At 44.3% G+C, this 24549-nt stretch overlaps 2 protein-coding genes across 2 annotated transcripts; both read right to left on the reverse strand.

The window, feature by feature from the left end:
* Window positions 1–2323: 2323 nt before the first annotated feature.
* Window positions 2324–9874, reverse strand: LOC310830414 (vomeronasal type-2 receptor 26-like; the record flags this gene model as incomplete). The annotated part of the gene is made up of 4 exons (XM_083710198.1): window positions 9020–9874; window positions 5732–5959; window positions 4034–4160; window positions 2324–3225 (listed from the first exon to the last, which is right to left on the reverse strand). Exons 1-4 carry the CDS (start codon window positions 9854–9856, stop codon window positions 2324–2326), a joined length of 2094 nt encoding a protein of 697 aa, XP_083566324.1. The 5' UTR covers window positions 9857–9874.
* A 5994-nt stretch (window positions 9875–15868) lies between these two features.
* LOC310829216 (vomeronasal type-2 receptor 26-like) lies at window positions 15869–23674 on the reverse strand. The gene is made up of 4 exons (XM_083707452.1): window positions 22820–23674; window positions 22066–22293; window positions 18909–19035; window positions 15869–16780 (listed from the first exon to the last, which is right to left on the reverse strand). Exons 1-4 carry the CDS (start codon window positions 23654–23656, stop codon window positions 15879–15881), a joined length of 2094 nt encoding a protein of 697 aa, XP_083563578.1. The 5' UTR covers window positions 23657–23674; the 3' UTR covers window positions 15869–15878.
* Window positions 23675–24549: the final 875 nt, after the last annotated feature.

The raw sequence follows: 24549 nt of genomic DNA on the forward strand, positions 1-24549 counted from the left end.
CACCAGCATAGGAGGCAAGGAGAAAGGCCATGCAATGAGGCTGCCTCATGAGCAAGGCATAATGGAGGGGATGGGAAATGACCACATAACGGTCAATTGCTATGGCTACCAGCAGGAGCATCTCATTGCCTACAAACACATGGACAAAGAAGATTTGTGCCATACAGCTCTGGAAGGAGATGATCTGATATTGGGCAAAGAAATTCACGAGAGATATTGGGATGGCAAAGTAGGATAGGCAGAGGTCCAGGGTGAATCTGAAAGACAGTGATGCCAGAAAATGGCTGAGAAAATGAGAGTGTTGCTGATAGAAGACTCCAAAATTAGCATGGTGTGGTCGGCAACTTGGAATTTGACTGAGTGGACCTGGATTCACACCAACCATGTGGAATGTGTGCAATGACCACTCTTTGCTGTTCTGTGGGATTAAAGCTGTGTCCCCTTCCTCTCAGCCTCCTCCCCCAATGGCCTGGACACACACGTTTGCCTACACTCCCATGGGCAAATGCCTCTGTGACTCTGGAGAGGTTGAGTTGGTGCCCCATGCCCTCCTGTATGACTCCTTTTATAGAGCCTTATGTAAAATCTCTCCTAATTCTGTCAGCCTATGTCAGCTGGCACCACATGGAGAAAGAGGATTCTTGAAATCTCTCAGACTCCACAGTTCATTCACACCCAGGTGAGGGTGGTGAGGATTCCCAAAGTTGCCGAGCCTGACTATTCAGCTTCTTGGTGAATTTTAATTCAGTGTCCAAATACATTCAGTGATGCTGATGTCTCTGGCTTCTTCTGCAAACTTATGCATTTTATTTTTTAAATATGTATTATGTTTCACTTCCACTAGGGCAGAGGCTGGGGATGTGTGGCACTCCAGATGTTGAGGGATTCCAAAACCCACCAACCCCAGCCAGTATGGAAAATGGTCAGCAATGATGATGGCTGTAGTCTAGCAATATCTGGAGGGCTATAGGCTTCCCATCCCTGCTCTAGGGGGCTTGAAAGCAGATAACAAGAAAAGAAATAATGTGTTTTACTCTGTTTTTATATCTTCTGCAAGCCATCCATAGTGGCTGGGCAAACACAGCCTGATGGGTGGGCTATAAATAATAAAATTATTACTATCATTATCATTATTATTATTGGTCCTACTTCCTTCCATTCCTTTCTCCACTTGAATACCTGGACCTTCTGCAAGGGGGGGGGGATAATCTTACAGACACTCATTAACAAGGATAGTTAGCTTGCTGTATAACAGTACAGATGTCTACTCAGAAACAAGTGAGATTTAATGGGCCTTAATCCCAGATAAGTGAGTACAAGCTGGCAACGTAGGCTCCAGTTTATGGTTGAAATTAAGAGAAAGCTGTGGCTTTGTGCCCTTAAGAGCTGTATAACAGGAGGTATAATTCAGAAGTTAAGCCTGGATTCTAGAAAGCTGAGCTCCATTATAGGAATACACATGCAACCTGAAGTCTCTCTGTCCTCTTTGATTCCACTTTCAATCTGATTAAGCTCTGGTTTACTTGTATTCTCCATTCATCATGGTTAGGTCTAATCATTCACACTTTCTTATCTAGTTCTATGAATTTCACCAAGGAAACCTGATTCAGAAAAAATCGGGGGGGGGGGGAGGGAACCCACTTCAATGGGAGGTATATTATTTCACAATACAGAGATAATCTATAGAACTCACTGGCATAGGAAACAATGGTGGAGACAGTGCATTTGCTTTTGGATACGGCTTGAAAGTTTAATCTCACTGTAAACAAGTGGTACAGTGACAATAAAGTATCTCTATTTCCCACAGGAATCTAGTTGGTCAGTGTGAGTATAGGCTGTCTTATGAGATGGGCCATTGGCCTGATTCAAGAGGTTCATCTTACATCTCTATGATCTTGAGTATGGGTAGGCTGACAATGAAATCTGACTGTGAGCAGTACCGAACAAGAGACCATAAATGAATACTCAAATATTCCGTGGCCTGCAACAGTACAATTTTGCATATCCCATTATGCTGAAAGCTGTGAGACAAGTTTGATCATTGAGAATTAAGGCTAGATACAGATTTGTTTACATGTATATTTTGATAAGAATTGCTCTGAATCTTCTTGTCAACACATGCTACAAGAGAATAATGTATGTGGAAATGTATGATTGTTTTCCTCAAAGCAAGTAAGTCAATTTTACAATGAATTTCCAGCTATGGAAATTTGAACCCCAGAAAAAAATATATAAGGCAGCAGCTGAACATATATTTCCAAATGTTCTACTGTAAAAACAGAGAAAAACACAAAATACCAGAAATGACAGGTTTCTCATTTCTTTAAATTTTCTTCCTTATTAGCTGTTCCCTATTGTTCAGCTCAGGCCTCAGAATAATTATATAGCATTTGGGGGAAAAGATGCAACCCAGCAACCCACCACCAGAGGCTAAGATGGAGAAGATCTCCACAGCTACCATGTATTTTCCCTTGGTGCTCAGGTAGGAGGGAATAAAGGACAGCCAAACACTGCAGAATACCAACATGCAGAAAGTGATAAACTTGGCTTCGTTGAAACTGTCTGGTAACTTCCTGGCGAGGAAAGCCACAGCAAAACTGACAGTTGCCAGGGAGCTCATGTAGATGAGGACACAGTAAAACATTGTTACTGACCCTTCATTACATTCTAGTATAATTTCTTCTGTCATTGAGTACATGTCCACATCTGGGTATGGGGGAGAGGTTGTTAGCCACACAGTGCATATCCCTGCTTGAACTATGGAGCAGGAAAGGAGAATGGAGTGGCCTAGTCCTTTCCCCACCCATTTCCTCATCCTGGATTCTGGTTTTGTAGCCATGAAGGCCAAAACTACCGTGAAGGTTTTTGCCAGGACACAAGAAACAGCGGTTGAGAAGATGATGCCAAAGGCTGGTTGCCGGAGGAGACATGTGACCTTGTCAGGTCGGCCAATGAAGAGCAATGCACAAAGGAAGCAGAGCAAGAGAGAGATGAGGAGAGTGTAGGTGAGGTTTCGGTTGTTTGCAATGACCATGGGTGTGTTGTGGTGTTTCATAAATATACCTAGTACCAGAGCTGTGATCAAGGAAAGGAAAAAAGAGAAAGAGGCCAAACTGATGCCCAAAGGTTCTTCATAAGACAAGAAACTTATATTCTTGGGTAGACATGCATCACGGTTCCTGCTTGGATAGTATTTGTCTGGGCATTTATAACAGTCATTCATATCTGGAAAAAATAAGGATATGGTCCTTAGCTCATTTAACGCCTGCTTGCTGAAATGCTTACTTTCTGTCTGAGAAGAAAAGAGCTCAGCTCAAAATAAAACATATGTCCAGTACTCTGTTATGTGGTTCAGAGTGATGTCATCCTATAATCAACACAGGCAAGGCCATTCCTCCTCATGATATTTAAATGTATCATCACACTAGCTTGAGTGCAGCTTATGTAAGTCGGAAGGAGTGACAAGGACCAGTCTGGATACGATTTGAACCACATACCACCTAGCTACTCTCAATGCAAGTTTATTCTCATTTGATTAACATATTCCAACTCTCTCTCTAAATTTTGACCCTGTATACCCGCATCGTTAGCCTGTATGCTGAGATTAAGCTCTGATGGCCTTTTGTCAGTTCTCCCATTGCAAGATGTGAGGTTACAGGGAACCGTGCACAGGGCCTCCTTTGTAGTGGCGCCCACCCTAAGAATGTCTGACCATCAGATGTCAAGGAAATAAACAACAATCTGACTTTTAGAAGACACCTGACGGCAGCCCTATATAGGGAAGCCCTTAATGTTTGAAGTTTTACTGTGGTTGATGTTTTGATTTGTTGGAAGCTGTCCAGCATGGCTGGGGCAACCCAGTCACATAGACTGCATATAAATTATTGTTACTACTGCTACTACCACCAGTATCTGAAGGACAATGAGGCAGGGACACACATACAATAACTTCTATCTTCTTTTGAAACTTAACCTCAGCCATCCTGACACCTTTCAATCAAATGGACCCATTTAATCAAGGTCTTTCCCTTACCATCCTGGTTTGCAATCTTCCCCTCTGGACATGGGATGCAATCATAGCAGCAAGGGGGCTGTCCCTCCTTCACTTTCTTGCTGGATCCTGGAAGACATCTCTCAGTACAGACAGAAAGAGGCTGTGTCTAATCCATAAACGAAAGAGCAGAAGAATCATCGAGAGAATAATGAGTTCAGAATGTTACTCTAGTGTCCCTGTTAATCTTGTTATAATTGTTACTTCTTAGTATGTTGTCCACTAGGTAGACATCTCTAAAATTGATTTGGTGTCGGTGGCTAAACCTATTCTTGGACCCATCAGATGCTGTTCCTTATAGTTCCAAATAAGGGGATTTTGATGAATGTGTTCTTTATGAGTTCTCATACAAAAATAAAAGAAAAACTATGGACAAATACATGAATTGGAATGATGTTATCCAAGAGATTTAGCACTGAGCATGTTAAGGGGAAAATATACTTTACAATACATATTTTGAGATACCTCTCTTTTTTCAGACGGATGCATCCATTCCCTATGCTCTTCATACCTTTGCTCTCAGCCCCCTCCTTCACTTTCAGTATCCTCACCACTTTTCCTGCTTCCACCTTTTTCCACTGGCTCCCTTAGAAGACTAGTGGTATCCTGAACCTGCTGCTGCTGTCTGTTTTCACTTTTTTCCTCCTTTTCCCAACCACTTCATTTCTCCACTTTTCTCGCAAAAAGGCAAAATCATGGGGCTTATCAATTCATACATAGTCTTTCACTCAGTTCAAAACCAGCATTTAATATTTATAAAGAAATCCCAATTTCTTTGGTTTATTTTGCAATAATTTTCTTTATATACTTAGGATTCCGGTTGCAATCTTTCAGAGGGGAAGAAAAAGAACCCATTTTATTATTCCAACTGACCTCCTGTGTGATGTAAAAATCACATTTGCGTGGATGAAGCTTGTGTTGGGGGTCTGTGAAGGGTTGGGATTAGGGTGAGACAACCTAGCTTTTGCTATTTTCGTTTCAATCAGATTCCCCAAGGTAAGTTTACACTATTAGTCTTGCTTAACTGTAGTTTATAGTAAAAGGGTTCTTCTGTTTTGTAACCTCCTTAATGAAATATTTGCCTTTATTCCTTGTTCCAATAGAGGGCTGCCTTTAGATGTCTTCTAAAAAGTTGTGTTGGTCTTTTATCTCCTTGACATCTGGAGGGAGGGTGTTCCACAGGGAACACTGTTTTATGGATATACATGGCGAATTGGCTTGTTTATTCATAAAGCGCTTTACCAAACCTTTAAGCCTGGGATTCCCATGGCAACCTCATACAGCTCATTGGTGCACGCCCAGGCTCTCTCCTCTACCATTTTCAATTATTTTTGTTAATGTAATGAATTTTGCATTTTAAACTGAAGATGGAGCCAAAGTGACTGTAGAGTGGCATCTAGTGGCACCTTAACTTTTCTCCAGAATGTTTCTGGATCCCACATGGGGCCTATAGAGAAGATAGAGGGAGCAGACAAGCTAGAGACATAAGTTACATAGAAGCAGTGGTGGGCTTACCTGCCCCTCCCCAATATTTTATTCAAGTTGTTGACCCTGCTTTGGCCATCCACTAATCAGTAACTTGCAGTCCAAAAGACAGTGATTAGAAAGGCAGGGGGATAAATATTGCTTAAGCTATATTGAATCTTTTCTGAATTACGGTAGATAAGAATGTGGACCTACCTGATTAAACCATCTATGCCATATTATGGCGTCTTCATCAAGGGTTAATTTTTGGTCTGGAGGAGCTTGTGGATCTATCCTCCCAACTCTCACTCTGTGCAAACTTTGGTTGGGGAATATGATCCAGTTGACAATGTCCAAGCTAGATGCTGCCTCTCCATTCTGGTTGATGAAGACCACATCTCCTGCAGTATTGTTAAATGAGATACTTCTCAGAAAGTGATGGAGCTAGATTGAAAACAGAAAAGACAGGTATTTAGAAAAGACTACAGTCTAATACAGCAGTGTTTCCTAATGTTGGGTCTTCAGCTGCTTTGGGACTACAACTCCCATCATCCCTAGCTAGCCAGACCAGTGGTCAGGGATGATGGGAATTGTAGTTTGAAAACAGCTGGAGACCCAAGGTTGGGAAACACTGTAATACAGGGCCGAGCAACATTTTTTCCTGTGTGCAGAACATTCAGCGAATGGTGGGTGGTGATTTAGGCAACTGTGAGTGGAGTCAGATCCAAGCATGGAGAGAGCCAACCCATTTTCTTTCACAAGTATGACAGTCTCCTTTTCTTACCCAAATTATTGATAGTCTCTCTCTCCCTGTCTACCTCTGCTTCCACTGTTTAATGTTATGGAATGGGGAATTGGAGCAAAATATTAAATTCCATGTTCAATTTCTTGAGGTTAACTGATGATGTCATAACTTCACAATATACCGTGATTTTTTAAAAACGGTGACAGAAGTTTTCAGTCCTGCCAATTTTTGTTATTTTAAACAATGTATTGGAAAACTTTGATGCAATCTAAGCCTTGTAATGCTGGATTCAGCTGATACTACTGTTGTTAATGCATGGCTGACTAGGCTAAAGGCCCACAGACATTACCCCCCAGTCACCTCAGAACAAGTTGTAGGAAAATATGAGAAGTGTGAAGGAATCATGCTTATACTCTGATACAAGGAATAAACATCTTCACTTTTTGTGGCTTCCTGTTGGGCATATCTTAAGAACAAACTTCCTTTCATCCCAAGTTCATTTTTTTGTACTGAGAATATGTGACTTGTATGATCAAGTTGGCTGTGGCTTTGTGCTTCTTCACCTGGTCTTTAGGATTGCTTTATTTTGTGTTAACTTTAAGACTTAGAAGAAATATCCACAGGAATTGCTCTGTTGCTAAGAAATGTCTTTGCAGTGTGTAAAACAGAGGTCATTCCTAGACTGTTTGAAACTATAACAGAGGGCAACAACTTTAGTGTTGTCTCCAACTATGCTTTCCTCAGACCCATTTTAATTAAGGAACCTAAATAATATTACAAGTTTCACTAGGAAAGGACAAATTTTACCAAGGAAATTCAGGGTATACAGTGGTACCTCAGGTTAAGTACTTAATTCGTTCTGGAGCAAACAAACTACACTATGAAGCCACAATTTCTTCTTGGCTTACTAACTGTGGTTTGTTTGAGCACACCAAACCCTAATCACTGGCTTGGATTTATCAAAAGTCAGGGACCATGGTTTGTTTACTCATCCTAGCGGAGGAGTGAGGCTGGAGCAATCTCCACATTCATTATAAACTTTATAATGACGTGCAAACTGGACATTTGTTTCTCAGTAGGAGATGCCTATTCTCAGTTTTCAGAAGAAAGGAAATCACACCCATGGTTTTTCTGTTACATTTTGGAGGTAAAGGTAAAGGGACCCCTGAACATTAGGTCCAGTCATGACCGACTCTGGGGTTGTGGCGCTCATCTCGCTTTATTGGCTGAGGGAGCCGGTGTACAGCTTCCAGGTCATGTGGCCGGCATGACTGAGCCGCTTCTGGTGAACCAGAGCAGCGCACCGTTTACCTTCCTGCCGGAGCGGTACCTATTTATCTACTTGCACTTTGATGTGCTTTTGAACTGCTAGGTTGGCAGGAGCAGGGACCGAGCAATGGGAGCTCACCCTGTCGCTGGTATTCGAAACCCGGGACCTTCTGATCGGCAAGTCCTAGGCTCTGTGGTTTAACCCACAGCACTACCCGTATCCCAGATCTCAAGCCCTTCTTCCCCACACTCCCTTTTCCATCTTTCCCTTTCTCCTTCTCCATGAGACACAGTGTTGTGCAGCCACCTGCTCTGAGGAAGGATTTAGTGGATATGGGCTAGAGTAGAATGCCGAACCTTTCTATTGACTATGACCACTACTTCCTTTCTGTGAATGCAGATCTCAATGGGCTGCAAGGCTTCTCTCATACAAATGCTTTCTCCTCAAATACAGGGCAGTAACCACTCAAAATAGGACACAACCATCATTTCCCATTCCTCTGGGGGTATACTGCTATTATGTAGCCCAGATTTGCAAGCGGCACAGTATGTGGGGAATCATCTAGGAAAAAATCATATCAATGCCTTCTTCTCTGTCAGCAGAATTATAGATTCATTTCTGGACGCTGCCCAAATGTTTGAACTCTGAGAGGAAAGACTAAGGTGACAGCATTTTGTGAACCTATACATATTCAACAGAGTGGGGGGTGGGTGCCCAGTGCCATATAATATTTCCAAAATAAAACCGTAATCCTCAAAAGGATGTGCCAGAGTGAAGACTGTTGGGAGAACCCTCCTGGCTATCAGCAGCCCCCTCCTCCATTTCTCCGAGCGTCCTCCGGTGAGCATTGCTCTGGAAAAGGCACCCCCTCCCTCTCCATGGCACTCCAGCAGCATAAACCAGCTTGGTTTATGCACACTGGTCTTCTGGCTTAATACAGCAAGAAGAATGAAGCGTCATAGTTATAAACGACTCTTTATTTACACTATATTACATGGACATGGACTCTCTCTCATCCAGCTCCAAGAGAAAACAGGCAAACATGAAAGTACATCACATAATACATACAGATAGGGCTTTATCCAGTTCTCATACTTCCTCACAAAAAGACCGTGTGATTTGCACTAATCACAAAATGCAGCCTCGGAGGAGTGAAATTGCTGGAAGCGTGAGAAAGAAGGCTACCTGCAGAAGAATTGCAGGAAAGGCCAGAAGCCCAAGAGCTCTGGGGTAGGAGGGACCAGTGGCAAGAATCGTACCAAGCCTAGCTCTACCCAGACACATGCTTTGATCACACCAAGACCTCCCCAACTATCCAGAATGAAGCATCTTTGCCCTAGTGCATCCCTTTCATGAAGATAAGACGTTGGAGAGGGGGGGATGATAGGTCAACTGTGATGTCATGCACTCCCCCTCCCCCAGTGTTGGGCACAATTCTGATTATGAGGAAGCAACAGAGCTCTCACTCTTGAGGATGTACAAACTTTACCTGCCAAAACTGCGGATTCAGTTTCTTCCCTCTTGATCCATACACCATTCCTCTGTGTCTGAGTCTGGATGTGGACATGGCATGTAAAGCATGGGCCATGGCATAAACAGCACAGTGGATGCTGTAACTGTGGCCTGTCATGCTCATTTCAAAAAATGATCCAGGAAGGTTCTCCAGCTTCTCCTCTCCAGTGCAAATATTCCCCTCCACCTTGTCTGTAGTGATATCTGGGAATACACATTCAAAGGCCTGTTGCCAGAAGTCTCTGATAAAACCGTCCCCATCTGTGCTGGAAGGGTTTCTGTGCAGAACATACTGATGAAATCCTGGTGGGTTTCTGAAGTGAATTTCAAAGGCTATAGCACCATTGAATACTCCTGAATCCCAATTTCTTTGAAAGACAAATGAAGCAAACTCAACCTTGGCCGTTACTATCCATACTCTACTTTTTACATTATTAATCAAGTCATCATGTTTTGATAGGTATGGAAGCCATCTAAAATTTGCCATGGAATAAGACTCTCCAGAGGTCACCACTACGTTAGCTTTGCTGCTAAAGATTTTGTCTCGTATATTGGCCGCCTGTTGTAGCAAGCCATACATTTCAGAAATAAAACTGAAATCGGGGATTCTTTCTATGAATGCAAAGCAGACACCACTGTTGGTAAACATGGGGGAAATAGTTTGCACAAATCTTTCTCCATTCTCATTGTCTGTTGCAATGACTCCAATCCACGTCCACCTGAAATGCAGAAGCAAAGAGAGAATTCCCTCATACTGAAGGGCGTCCGAGGCTGCCATCTGGTAGAAGGGAAGCCCTGGGCTTTTATCATTCATCACTGGAGCAGAGCCATAAATGAGCTGAAAGGTAAATGGAGGAAGAGAAGAGACAAAGTAGATTCCTTTCACAGTATTCATAATCATTATGTGGAGAACCTGTTAGTCAAATATGGCCTTTGCCAACGTTTCGGGGTTTGAGTGGCTCTCTCTCACATATACAAAATGCAAACATGTAGATGGGCTGAAAACTGGGATCATCTCCCATTTGTGGTTTTCAAACCTTTGATTTGATGACTGGAGAGGGGCACTGTGTTTGGTTTGTTTTATTTTATTTATAAATCTTGTTAACACTTTGATGACTAAAGCAGGGCATTGTCATTGTGTCTATTTTACTGTTTAGGGAAGCTTTTAATGTTTGACGGACAGCTTTTAATGTTTGGAAGCTGCCTAGAGTGGTTGGAGAAAACCCAGCTTGATGGGTGGGGTATAAATAAAATATTATTATTATTAAAAAACAAAACACATTTTTTTATGTCATTGTAAAATTTGGCAGGGTCTTGTACAATAGATAAAATTGAATGGCGGAGCATACACACCATACCCCAAACAGCAGATCACCTAAACATTGTCTGTCTATGTCAGAATTGCAAGCAATTTCCCTTTTCCAACAGCAACTCAATTCGGATGCCCTCCTCACTAAGTAGAAATTGCTACATAACTAAAAACAGCTGGTGAGGTAGAAGCCCACTCTTCCATCAGAGGCTTTGGGATATCAGTGGTCTAGATGTGTGTCAGACAGGGGGGAGTGACATATATTTTTTCTGGTATTGCAACCTTTCCTCTTATTCAGGTTTCTTTCTTTCTTTCTTTCTTTCTTTCTTTCTTTCTTTCTTTCTTTCTTTCTTTCTTTCTATTATAATTATGTACCGCCTATATTTTCCAAAGATCTCAAGGTGGTATACAAGGTTCAGCTCCCAATTTCATCTTCACCCTGAACTGCTGATACACCTTGAACTGTTGCCAAGGAACCTGCCTCCTTCTCTATGCAAGCTAATAGAGGTATTGTACATAGGTGTCCTACCTGCGGAATCTTAAAGATATCCAAAACAGTGGCCACATAAAAGGAGATTTCAGAATCCAATCCCCCAATGACCCCTGCCAGATAACTTTCAACATCACATATATAATTAGGGACAAATTTCTCCACCATGGATAAAAGTAGCAGCGTGGCAAGGTATGTGCTCCTTGCATTGGAATAGCTGTCATATAAGTGAAAGCCCAAGGTGATGTTGGGTAGGATGTGAGGGTCTTCGTTGATCTCCTTGACTGCAAATGCCAAGGCCAGGATGTACTGGTAAACCTTAGGCACCACCCTTGAATGAGAGTTGCAAACTTTTTAAGTAGGAATATCAACAGTTATTTCCTTTTAATAATAATAATAATAATAATTTTTATTTATACCCCGCCCTCCCCAGCCAAGGCCGGGCTCAGAGCAGCTTACAAGCAATAAAAAAAAACAAGTTGAATGATTACAACTTTAAAAAAATTAAAATACAACATTAACATATTGGAACATTAAAATATTAAAATGTAGCCTCATCGCAGGAGGAGAAGGAAAGGAAAAAAGAAAGAGAGGGAGGGAGGGAATCAAATTGGCTCCAAGCCAAAGGCCAGGCGGAACAACTCTGTCTTACAGGCCCTGCGGAAAGAAATCAGATCCTGCAGGGCCCTGGTCTCATGAGGCAGAGCGTTCCACCAGGCCGGAGCCAGAGTTGAAAAGGCCCTGGCTCTGCTTGAAGCCAATCTAACTTCCTTAGGGCCCGGGACCACTAGGGTGTTGCTATTTATGGACCTTGAGGCTCTCCGTGGGGCATACCGGGAGAGGCGGTCCTGTAGGTACGAGGGTCCTAGGCCGTGAAGGGCTTTAAAGGTCAAAAGCAGCACCTTAAATCTGACCCTGTACTCTACTGGGAGCCAGTGCAGTTTGAAAAGCACTGGGTGAATATGCTCCCATGGCAGAGACCCCGTGAGGAGCCTCGCTGCAGCATTTACATATCAACACAGTAGTTAATCATACTGAGTTCAGTGGGGTTAACAATCAGTCTGTTCTACTGTTGAACAGCTCTTATAAATAGAAAGTTCTTCTTAATGTTTAGTTCAAATCTCCTTTCTTGTAACTTGAATACCCTGATTTGGAGCAAGAGAAAACAAGCGTGTTCCGTCTTCCTGGTGACAGCCCTTGAGATATTTGAAAATGGCTATCATAGTTCCCCTCAGTCTCATCATAGCTAAACATACCAAACTCCCTCAACCACTCCTCTTAAGGCTTGGTTTCCAGACCATCTTTGTTGCCCTCCCCTGTACAAGTTCCAACTTGCCAATATCCTTCTGAAATTGTAGTGATCAGAACTGCTAATGTGAGTAATTGAAGGTTTTCCCTTACACACCTGCAGTCTTTTTCTGACTCTTACAACATCTCTGGTCTTTCTGGTCTCTCCCTGTAATGTCATCATTTTCATGAGGCAGTGATGGTCCTTGTAATTCACTGAATAGTATACTTCTTAATAAGTACCTTTCAGTGATGAAACAAACCTTAGCCTAAGATCAAAAAATGAAGCCATAAGAACCTTTAGTTTCAGAACAGGTTTTTAAAAATTCATTCTTACTAATATTCGAGTTCAGATAAAGTCTATCAATAATGGCTATTCAAAGGGGCTCCCCAGACCCACAAATATACATCCATTTCAATACATTTCTGTTCATTTCTCTATCCAGAAATTGGAATTTATCCCATATTGTCTTAATTCACCACCATAAGTCCCATTCAAATCTAAAGTGGTTTTCCCCAGGTAAATTAGAACAAGTTTGCAACTCTAGGTTTGATCATTCCTCTGCTGTAATAAATGAGTGGCTTAGTACTTACACAAGGTCTTCAGGCAGAGCTGGTGGGGGTTCCTCAGAGAATGTTGCTGGAGAGGCGATGAAGCCACCATGGGAAACAATGCCACCAATGAGGAACTCTCCTGGCTGATGATACATGTGAAGTGGACTGTGTGGACCTTGGAGTCTGCATTTCTCTAAGTGAGCCTGACATACTTTGTAAGCAAACAGTTTCAGCAGCAAGACCACTAAAATAACCATCCTCAATTCAAAGGCAACAGTTTGTTCTACACAGAAACCACTATTTCTCTGGCAAGAGTATAATTAACTTATCCAAGATAAAAGCTGTCTCATTTGAATGGTACTTTATTTACCTGAAGTGATACAATCTGGGAATATCCAAGATCAGACTTGAGGCTCCCAGACCCTATTTAAATTATTCTAGTAATTTTAGTATCCCTTGCGTTACTTTTGCAAGTGGCCACTGAAAGTCCACAGGGGTTTTTGAGAAGCCACAGCTTTAATTATAGCCTGTTCATAACCAAGTTGGAATGTAGTTATCTATTCAATGCTTGCGAACCCCTGTGGAATTGCAGAAGAAACTATTGTGTTTAATTCCCTTTCAGTGGATAATAAGGGGCCAGTGGTGTATTGGTGAAGTTAGAAATTCATAATAGAAGACCTTGTAAACAATGGAGACTCCAAAATGTAGTACGGTGTGTCAGCATCTTGAAATTTGACTGAGTGGACCTGGATCCACATCAACCATGTGGCAATGACCCCTCACCACTTTTCCAGGGGGGACAGTTGCGTTCCCTCACTCTCAGCCTCCTTCCCCGATGGCCTAGGCACACACATTTGCTGGCCTTTGGAGGGGAATTCTACTTGGCCGGTGGATCTCAAAAGGGACGGGTCTTTCCAACCCAAAAGGCACTATAAATGGGCCAGTCACTGGTGCCTCCTGGAGGGCAGTGCCTTGCTGGCTGTGGCCATTGGCTGCTGTCTCGTCTGGCCTGGCCTGGCAGTGAGGCTTAAATAAACAAACAGGGCCCAAATACATGGTGACCACAATGAGGTGAGAGGTGCATGTCGAGGCAGCCGTGGTGGTCCCTTCAAAGGGACCCTGGGAGCAGATTGTGTAGAGAATGAATCCATATGAGATGAGCAGGCCAATAAAAGAAACTAGTGACAAAATTCCACTGTTGGTGATCATCATGACCTCCAGGGGATTTGTGTCAATGCAAGCCAACTTGATGACTCTGGAGAGGTTGAGTTGGTGCCCCATGCCCTGCTGTATGACTCCTTTTATAGCGACTTATGGAAACTATCTCCTAATTCTGTCAGCCTATGTCAGATGGTACCGTAGGGAGAAAGAGGATTCTTGAAATCTCTCAGACCCACAGTTCATCCACACCCAGGTGAGGGGGTCAGGATTCCCAAAGTTGCCGAGCCTGACTTTCCAGCCTTTTGGGTGAATTTTAAGTCAGTGTTCACCTTCATTCAGTGATGCTGATGTCTCTGCAAATTTCTGCATTTTATTTTTTAAAATATGTATTCTGCTTCACTTCCACTAGGGCAGGGGTTGGGGATTTGTGGCACTCCAGATGTTGAGGGATTCCAAAACCCACCAACCCCAGTCAGTATGGAAAATGGTGAGCAATGATGAGGGCTGTAGTCTAGCAATATCTGGAGGGCTATAGGCTTCCCATCCCTGCACTCGGGGGATTGAAAGCAGATAACAAGAAAAGAAATAATATGTTTTACTGTGTTAAAGTGGCTGGGGAACACAGGCAGATGGGTGGGTTATAAATAACAAAATTATTACTATCATTATCATTATTATTAGTTATACTTCCTTCCATTCCTATCTCCATTTGAATACCTGGACCTTCTGCAAGGGGGGGGGGGCATAATCTTACAGATACTCATTAACAAGCATAGTTATCTTGCTGTATAACAGTACAGATGTCTACGCAGAAATAAGTGTTTTAAGATTTAATGGGCCTTGCTCCCAGCGAAGGGAGTACATACTGGCAACGTAGGCTCTGGTCTACGGTAGAAACTAAGAGAAAGCAGTGGCTTTGTGCCCTTAAGAGCTGTATAACAGGAATAAATTCAGAGGTTAAGCCTGGATTCTAGAAAGCTGAGGTCCATTATGGACCTGAGATTTCTGTCCTCTTTGATTCCACTTTAAATCTGATTAAGCTCTGGTTTACTTGTATTCTCCATTCATCATGGTTAGGTCTAATCAATTTTATCTGCTCATTAAACATTGGCTGAAGGATGCCAACAGTCAGTGGAAAGTCCAATAATATACTTGCCAGAAATATAATACATATTTGTATTAAGAATATACTGTTCTGATCCATCACTTGTGTTGGTGAAAATAATACTTTTTAGTGTGGCTTTGTTGAATGCTCTGCCCAATGAACTGTACATGGTTCTTTCTTGCCATCTTTTCCAAGCACTAGGGCAGAAATCTAGTTCTCTGAATTTCACCAAGGAGACCTGATTCAGATAAAATCTTGGGGGGAGGGAACCCAATTCAATGGGGGGGGGGTAAATTATTTCACAGTACATAGATAATCTATGGAACTCAATGCCATAGGAAACAATGGAGGAGACAATGCATTTGCTTTTGGATACGGCTTGAAGGTTTAATCTCACTGTAAACAATAAACTACTTCTATTTCCCACATGAATCTGGTTGGTCAGTGTGAGTACAGGCTGCCGTACAAGATGGGCCATCGGCCTGACTCAAGAGCCATCGGCCTGACTCTTACCTTTCTATGATCTTGAGTATGGATAGTTGATGATGAAATCTGACTGTGAGCAGTACAGAACAATAGACCATAAATGAATACTCAAATATTCCATGGCCTGCAATAGTACAGTTACACATTATACTCAAAGCTGTGAGAATTAAGGCTAGATACAGATTTACTTACATGTATATTTTGACAAGAATTGCTCTAATTCTTCTTGTCAACACATGCTGCAACAGAATAATGTATGTGTAAATATATGATTGTTTTCCCTAAAAGCAAATAAGTCAATTTTACAAAGGAAATTTCAACTATGGGAATTTGGAGTCTAGAAAAAATTATAAAAGGGAGCAGGTGAACTTATATTTCCAAATATTCTACTGTAAACACAGAGGAAAACACGAAATAAAGAAGATGACAGGTTTCTCATTTCTTTACTTTTTCTTCCTTATTAGCTGTTCCCTATTGTTCAGCTCAGGCCTCAGAATGATTATGTAACATTTGGGGAAGAAGATGCAACCCAGCAACCCACCACCGGAGGCTAAGATGGAGAAGATCTCCACAGCTACCATATATTTCCCCTTGGTGCTCAGGTAGGAGGGAATAAAGGACAGCCAAACACTGCAGAAGACCAACATGCTGAAAGTGATGAACTTGGCTTCGTTGAAACTGTCTGGTAACTTCCTGGCGAGGAAAGCAACTGCAAAACTGACAGTGGCCAGGCAGCTCATGTAGATGAGGACACAGTAAAACATGGCCACAGACCCCTCATTACATTCTAGTATAATTTCTTCTGTCATTGAGTGCATGTCCACATCTGGGTATGGGGGAGAGGTTGTTAGCCACACAGTGCATATCCCTGCTTGAACTATGGAGCAGAAAAGGAGAATGGAGTGGCCTAGTCCTTTCCCCACCCATTTCCTCATCCTGGAATCTGGTTTTGTAGCCATGAAGGCCAAAACCACCATGAAGGTTTTTGCCAGGACACCAGAAACAGCGGTTGAGAAGATGATGCCAAAAGCTGTTTGGCGGAGGAGGCACGTCACCTTGTCAGGTCGGCCAATGAATAGCAATGCACAAAGGAAGCAGAGCAGGAGAGAGATGAGGAGAGTGTAAGTGAGGTTTTGGTTGTTTGCAATGACAATGGGTGTGTTGTGGTGTTTCAAAAATGTACCTAGTACCAGAGCTGTGATTAAGGAAAGGAAAAGAGAAAATGAGGCTAAACTGATGCCCAAAGGTTCTTCATAAGACAAGAAGCTTATATTCTTGGGCAGACATGCGTCACGGTTCCTGCTTGGATAGTCTTTGTCTGGGCATTTATTACAGTCATTCATATCTGGGGAGAAACAAATATATTAGGTCATAGATTTCAGTTTAGTGAAATGTTTACTTTCTGTTGGAGAAGAAAAGAGCTCTGTTTAAATCAAAGCACATGTTTTATACTGTCTTATGCAATGCAATGTGGTATTGTTGCAGTCTAAGCTTTCTCTATGTCATGGATATGCCACTAAACCACATGAGTCCTAGAGGGGGAATGTACAGTGGTACCTCGGGTTACATATGCTTCAGGTTACACACGCTTCCGGCTACAGACTCCGCTAACCCAAAAATAATAACTCGGGTTAAGAACGTTGCTTTAGGATAAGAACAGAAATCGCAAGGCTGCGGAGTGGTGGCAGTGGGAGGCCCCATTAGCTAAAGTGGTGCTTCAGGTTAAGAACAGTTTAAGGTTAAGAACGGACCTCCGGAACGAATTAAGTATGTAACCACAGGTACCACTGTAGTTTAAAATGTTTAATTCTGCGCAGAAGGTTCAACTGGGGATAACTAACCTAACTAATCTAAAACAACTAAACGTCATACAAAGGGTTTGAAACAGTTTTATACGTTTGGCACAAATTCCACACATTCCATTTAGTTTAAATTTCCTATCCAATTGAGACGCTTTGTTTCCCTCACCCCATTTCCTCTTAAGGCACTTTGTTGTCTCCAAATTACAAACAGTGTGAACATGAATACTGAATCCCAGTTTAAACAAAGGAGCTTCCTTGTGGTCTGCTAAAATTTTATTGCAGGATTAGCTTCCACGTCAGTATTTTATTTCACTCTAGTTACTGCAAATATTCTGACCACAGTCGGAGAATGCTCAGTATGTCAAAACATTATATGGTATAATTCTCAATATTTAATTACTGCCGTATTCTTGAATTTATTTGGTTCAGAGCTATGTGGTCCTGTAAGTGACACAGCCAGTGCCATTGCCATCTGAATGTTTATTCACACTAGCCAGGGTGCAGCCTGTGTAAGTCAGAAGGAGTGGCAAGGCCCCCTCTAGATATGCTCAGGACTCAAGGTAGAAACGTGCAAAGAGAAAGGCACGCTTGGCAAATCCACATCATGATCAACTCTGACCCTGAAACCAATATCCCCACTGTGGAAGGACATGTGGATCCAGAATTTGCCTCCACAGTCACTTATGGACTCATTGTTAAAACTGTGCTTATGGAATACAATCTTACTCGGCTATGAGTAATTGAAGAAGCAGAAGTGGGATCATTTTTAAGGGTGCTCCTGGTTGTGGTCAGGCCCCCAACCTGCCCCCCCCCGGCGTGGACGGAGTAACGCCATCATGCCAGGGTGGCACCACGATCACCCGGACTTCTTGGCCAATCACTTTTCTGTGGGGTGATCGTGGGGGGATATAAAAGCTGCAGCATGAGGCTGTCAGGCACCTGCTTCACACTGCTGAACACCCACCCACCCTCCCTTTATTTTATGTGTCCTCTGGCCTTGCTTTGTCTTTGGTTGGTCACCTGTCTTGGGCCTGGGGCCAGGTAGGAATGTTTCCATTTGGCAGATTGGCAATGGCCACTTGGCTTTCGCCTACCTCTTAGCAATCGTCACAACTTTGTAAGGTTTGGCGGGTAGGCATTGGCTCATTGATTTGTGGGGGAGGGGAAGTCAGCCATCTCCTCCCCCTCCATTGACCAAGGGTTTTCCGTTAAAGGATTCCAGGGCCTGGTTAAAGGATTCCAGGGCTAATACCACTCACATTTAGTTGTGGCCTAAAATTTTGCCCAATAACCTTAAATAAAGATTCTGTGTCAGTTTGAATTTTATTTTAGCAAGAGCTGGTTTGTGGGTCTTGCCGAAGAAGACGAAGACGACGAAGAAGACGAAGAAGACGACGAAGAAGAAGAAGAAGAAGAAGAAGAAGAAGAAGAAGAAGAAGAAGAAGAAGAAGAAGAAGTGCTTTGAACCACATACCGTTGAACTACTCTGAAGGCATGGTCATTCTCATTTGATTAGCGTATTTAAACTATATGAAAGGCAATGATCAGAAATAGGCAGCATAACACACACAGTAGATTATCTCTTTGGAAAAGTAAACTCAGCCATCCTTACAACACCTTTCGATTATTAGTGGTGAGTCTGGATCTATTTAATCTATTTATTCCTCCTACCTTCCTGGTTTGCAATCTTCCCCTCTGCACATGGGATGCAATCGTAGCAGCAAGGCGGCTTTCCCTCCTTCACTTTCTTGCTGGATCCCGGAAGACATCTCTCAGTACAGACAGAAAGAGGCCGAGTCTATTCCGTAAATGAAAGAGCAGAAGGATCAGCAAGAGAAAAATGAGTTTGGAAATCTTCATGTTCCTGGGCCCCTCTCTATGTTACTAAGCTGAGTTAGCATTTCAGAAATATGTAAAATGCTTTTATTTTTTTAGTACAGTGGTACCTCGGGTTACATGCACTTCAGGTTACATACGCTTCAGGTTACAGACTCCGCTAACCCAGAAATAGTGCTTCAGGTTAAGTACTTTGCTTCAGGATGAGAACAGAAATTGTGCTCCGGCGGTGTGGCAGCAGCAGGAGGCCCAATTAGCTAAAGTGGTGCTTCAGCTTAAGAACAGTTTCAGGTTAAGAACGGACCTCCAGAACGAATTCAGTTCTTAACCCGAGGTACCACTGTAGTAGTAATGTTTGAAGTGATGTCATATGCCCTCTATTGTTCTGGGATGTGTAGGTGTTGTGATTACATAGCTGTTCCCCACTTTTTAGCAATAAAGGCAAAATCTTGCGTGTTATCCTCTTCTCCTCAGTTAAAAACCAGTATTTTATAGTTGTTAAGAAATATTTATAAAATATTTATAAATATAACAAAATAAAATATTTGCCTTTATTCCTTGAATGACCTCTAGCAGTAACCTTTTGGCTCTTAATCTGGTGCGTGGATGAAGAAGTGTTTATCACTACCCTAAGGAGTCTCAAAGCGGCTAACATTCTCCTTTCCCTTCCTCCCCCACAACAAAAACTCTGTGAGGTGAGTGAGGCTGAGAGGCTTCAGAGAAGTGTGACTAGCCCAAGGTCACCCAGCAGCTGCATGTGGAGGAGTGGAGACGGGAACCCGGTTCACCAGATTACGAGTCTACTGCTCTTAGCCACTACATCACACTGGCTCTCTGTATGCATTGGTCATGTTCTACACAGGAACATGCAGTTTAAAAGACAGAGAGTAGACATTGCAGGTGAATGATCATTGCTTAGGCCAGTGTTTCCCAACCTTTTTTGGGCAAAGGCACACTTGTTTCATGAAAAAAATCTCGAGGCACACCACCATTAGAAAATGTTTAAAAAATTAACTCTGTGCCTATATTGACTATATATAAAGTAACTCTCTTTAATAGGCATCAAATAAACACAAAGAAAGTACCGGTATTTTATAATTACTTTATTATGAAATAGTAAGTACCGTATTTTTAGGACGCTCCGTCCCATAGGACGCACCTACTTTTTTTTTGGGGGGGGGGAAATAAAGGAAAAATTTTTTTCCTTTATTTCCCCCCCCAAAACCAGGTCGGGGAACAGTGGGATGGCGGTGCTGCGCCTCCCCGCTGTCCCCCGAGCTTGTGGGGCTGGCCCATGTCTGCCTGGCGCGAGGGGCGCTCTGCTTCAGGGCGCCCCGCGCATCGGGCGGCAGGCTACAGTCCGCAGCATGGGGAACCCTCTGTTTCAGGGCGCCCCACGCGCCCCCACGGGTGTGCAAGGCTTGCCAACACGAGCGCGGAGCACGGGGCGTCCTCCGAAGGGCGCCCCGTGCTCTGCGCCGCCCGCAAGCCTTGCGCTCCTGGGGGGAGATCCCCCGGGTGCGCAAGGCTGGCCAACACCAGCGCGGAGCACGGGGCGTCCTCCGAAGGAACGCCGCCATCCCGCTGTCCCCTGACTTGGTTAGAAGGCTGGCGGGGGGGGGGGAGAAGCCTGCTTTTCCCCGTCGCCAGCCCCGCAAACTCGGGCGACAGCGGGAGAGGCGTAGCGCGCCCTTCCCGCTGTCCCCCGACTTGGCTAGAAGGCTGGCGGGGGGAGAAGCCTGCTCCTCCCCGTCGCCAGCCCCGCAAACTCGGGAGACAGCGGGAGAGGCGTAGCGCGCCCACCCGCTGTCTCCCGACATGGTTTGGAGGCTGGCGGAGGGCTTCCTCCTCCCCCAGCCCCGCAAGCTCCCAGAGCTCTGGGTCCCGTTCTGGGGGAGGGGGAAGCTCGGGCTTCCCCCGCCCCAGCCCCGCGTCACCAGCCGGGAGACGGTCGCGCTTTAGCCCCGTGCGTGCTCTCCCAGCTGGAGAGGTGACGCGCGCCTATGGAGGCTCCTGCCATAGGCGCGCGTCACCTCTCCAGCGGGGAGAGGGTCGCGGGGGGCTGCTTTAGCCCCGTGCGTGCTCTCCCAGCTGGAGAGGTGACGCGCGCCTATGGAGGCTCCTGCCATAGGCGCGCGTCACCTCTCCAGCGGGGAGAGGGTCGCGGGGGGCTGCTTTAGCCCCGTGCGTGCTCTCCCAGCTGGAGAGGTGACGCGCACCTATGGAGGCTCCTGCCATAGGCGCGCGTCACCTCTCCAGCGGGGAGAGGGTCGCGGGGGGCTGCTTTAGCCCCGTGCGTGCTCTCCCAGCTGGAGAGGTGACGCGTGCCTATGGAGGCTCCTGCCATAGGCGCGCGTCACCTCTCCAGCGGGGAGAGGGTCGCGGGGGGCTGCTTTAGCCCCGTGCGTGCTCTCCCAGCTGGAGAGGTGACGCGCACCTATGGAGGCTCCTGCCATAGGCGCAAGTCACCTCTCCAGCGGGGAGAGGGTCGCGGGGGGCTGCTTTAGCCCCGTGCGTGCTCTCCCAGCTGGAGAGGTGACGCGCGCCTATGGAGGCTCCTGCCATAGGCGCGCGTCACCTCTCCAGCGGGGAGAGGGTCGCGGGGGGCTGCTTTAGCCCCGTGCGTGCTCTCCCAGCTGGAGAGGTGACGCGCGCCTATGGAGGCTCCTGCCATAGGCACGCGTCACCTCTCCAGCGGGGAGAGGATCGCGGGGGGCTGCTTTAGCCCCGTGCGTGCTAAAGCAGCCCCCCGTGACCCTCTCCCCGCTGGAGAGGTGACGCGCGCCTATGGCAGGAGCCTCCATAGGCGCGCGTCACCTCTCCAGCTGGGAGAGCACGCACGGGGCTAAAGCAGCCCGACTCGCCCGCCTCCCTCCCACGGCACACCCGGCAACTTCTCGCGGCACACTAGTGTGCCGCGGAACACCGGTTGGGAAACACTGGCTTAGGCAATACTGAATTTCTTTGTAATTATCTAATAATGTGGTCCTACCTGATTAAACCAACTGTGCCAAGTTATGGCATCTTCATCAAGGATGAATGATTGGTCTCGAGAAGTCTGCGGATCTATCCTCCCAACGCTCACTCTGTGCAAACTTTGGTTGGAGAATATAATCCAATTGACAATATCTAAGCTAGATACCACCTCTCCATTCCGGTTGATGAAGACCACATCTCCGGCCGTATTGTTAAATGAGATGCTTCTCAGAAAGTGATGGAGCTAGATTGAAAACAGAAAAGGCAATTGTTTCGAAAAGGCTGCAGTCTAATGCAGGGTGGAGCATTTTTTTTCCTTCCTGTATGAAAAAACGACAGAAATTGGTGGGGGTGATTCAGTCAAGTGTCAGTGGATTCAGGTCAAAGAATGGAGAGAACACCAATTTTCTCTTTCCCACACCCCTCTCTCTCCCTCTCCCCCTTTTTTACAACCTTTCTTTATCTCCCAAACCGCACACCTCTTTTCCTCTATCCCTCTTCATCTCAGGAGACACCACAGTGCTGTATGATCACATTATCTGAGGGAGGACTTGGAGCATATGGGATAGAGATAATGCTGAACATCTCTCTCGACCATTACTGCCGCTTCTTTTCTTTGAATGCAGTAACATATCAGTGGTCTGCAAACTTCTTTCATAGAAGCACTTTTTCATGTCTGAGATGATGGAGCAAGTTGACAACACTTTGGAAACCAATCCCTTGTGAGGGAAAAACAGGCCTCTTCAAGTTGAGGAAGTTTAGCCTATTACCTGCCAAAACTGTGGATTTGGATTCTTCCCTCTCCCTCTGTATGCCATTTCTCTGTGCCTGAGTCTGGATGTGGACATGGCATGTAAAGCATGGGCCATGGCATAGACAGCACTATGGATGCTGTAACTGTGAACTGTCATGCTCATTTCAAAAAATGATCCGGGAAGGCTCTCCAGCTTCTCTTCTCCGGTGCAAATATTCCCCTCCACCTTGTCTGCAGTCATATCTGGAAATACACATTCAAAGGCCTGTTGCCAGAAGTCCCTGATAAAACCGTCCCCATCTGTGCTGGAAGGGTTTCTGTGCACAACATACTGATGAAATCCTGGTGGGTTTCTGAAGTGAATCTCAAAGGATATAGCACCATTGAATATTCTTGCATCCCAGTTCCTTTGAATGACTAATGAAGTGAACTCAACCTGGGCCGTTATTATCCATACTTTACTTTTTATATTGTATGCCATGTCATCATGTACTGATACGTATGGAAGCCATCTCAAAATTGCCATGTAATAAGATTCTCCATAGGAAACTATTATATTAGCTGTGCTGCTAAAAATTTTATTATTTATACTTGCCCCCTGTTGTAGCATGCCATTTATTTCAGAAATAAAACTTAAACTGGGTATTCTTTCTAGGAATGCAAAGCAGACACCACTCTTGGTAAATATTGGAGAAATGGTTTGCAGAAATCTTTCTCCGTTGTCATTGTCCATTGCAATGACTCCTATCCACGTCCACCTGAAATGCAGAAGCAAAGAGAGAATTCCCTCATACTGAAGGGCTTCTGAGGCTGCCATCTGGTAGAAGGGAAGCCCTGGGCTTTTATCATTCATCACCGGAGCAGAGCCATAAATGAGCTAAAAAGTAAGTGGAGGAAGAGAAGAGATTCCTTTCACAGTATTCATATACATTATGTGGTGAACCCTGTTAGTCAAATATGCCCTTTGTCAACATTTCAGGGTTTAGTGCATCTCTCTCATTTATACAAAAGACATACATGCAGATGGGCTGAAAACTGGGATCATCTCCCATTTGTGGTTTGGAAACCTGTGCTTTGCTGAATGGAGAGGGGCACTGTGTCTGTTTTTTTACTATCTTTATGAATCATGTTAACACTTGATGTCTGGAGCAGGGCATTGTGTCTACTTCACTTAAAAACACACAAAAGTTTTTTTATGTCATTGCAAAATTTCGCAGGGTCTTGTACAATGGATAAAACTGGATGGGGGAACATACCATGCCCCCAACAGCAAATTTCCTGGACATTATCTGGCTTTGTCAGAATTGCAACTTGGGTTAGATGCACATTTCTTCTCTGGAGCTTCATCTTTCTTCTTCATGATGCACATGCCCCATCACACAGCAAAACTGTGCGGATTCTTCTCAGACTTTATTTATGAACATTTATTTCACTTGTGAATCAGCTGCTAACTACTTTTACTGTTCTCCTGCAGAACTGGATTGTATCTGCAGTTTGCCATAACGTCTCTGTATCTTTAATTATGTCCAGTGTGCTAAAGAGGAATAGTTATTGTACTGGCTCCTACCTGTAGGGTTTTTGTAGCTGTAAGCATTTTCCCCACTTCCCCAGCTTATTTGACATGCCCTCCTCACTAATTTTTCCACTGGTGCCTAAAATCTTATTTCTTTTATACAGTAAGCAATTCCCCCCTTTACTCAGCAACTCAATTCAGATACCCTCCTAACTAAGCAGAAAGTGATGCAT

This window comes from Podarcis gaigeae (assembly GCF_964106915.1).
Source record: "Podarcis gaigeae genome assembly, chromosome: 13".
Taxonomy (NCBI): Eukaryota; Metazoa; Chordata; class Lepidosauria; order Squamata; family Lacertidae; genus Podarcis; species Podarcis gaigeae.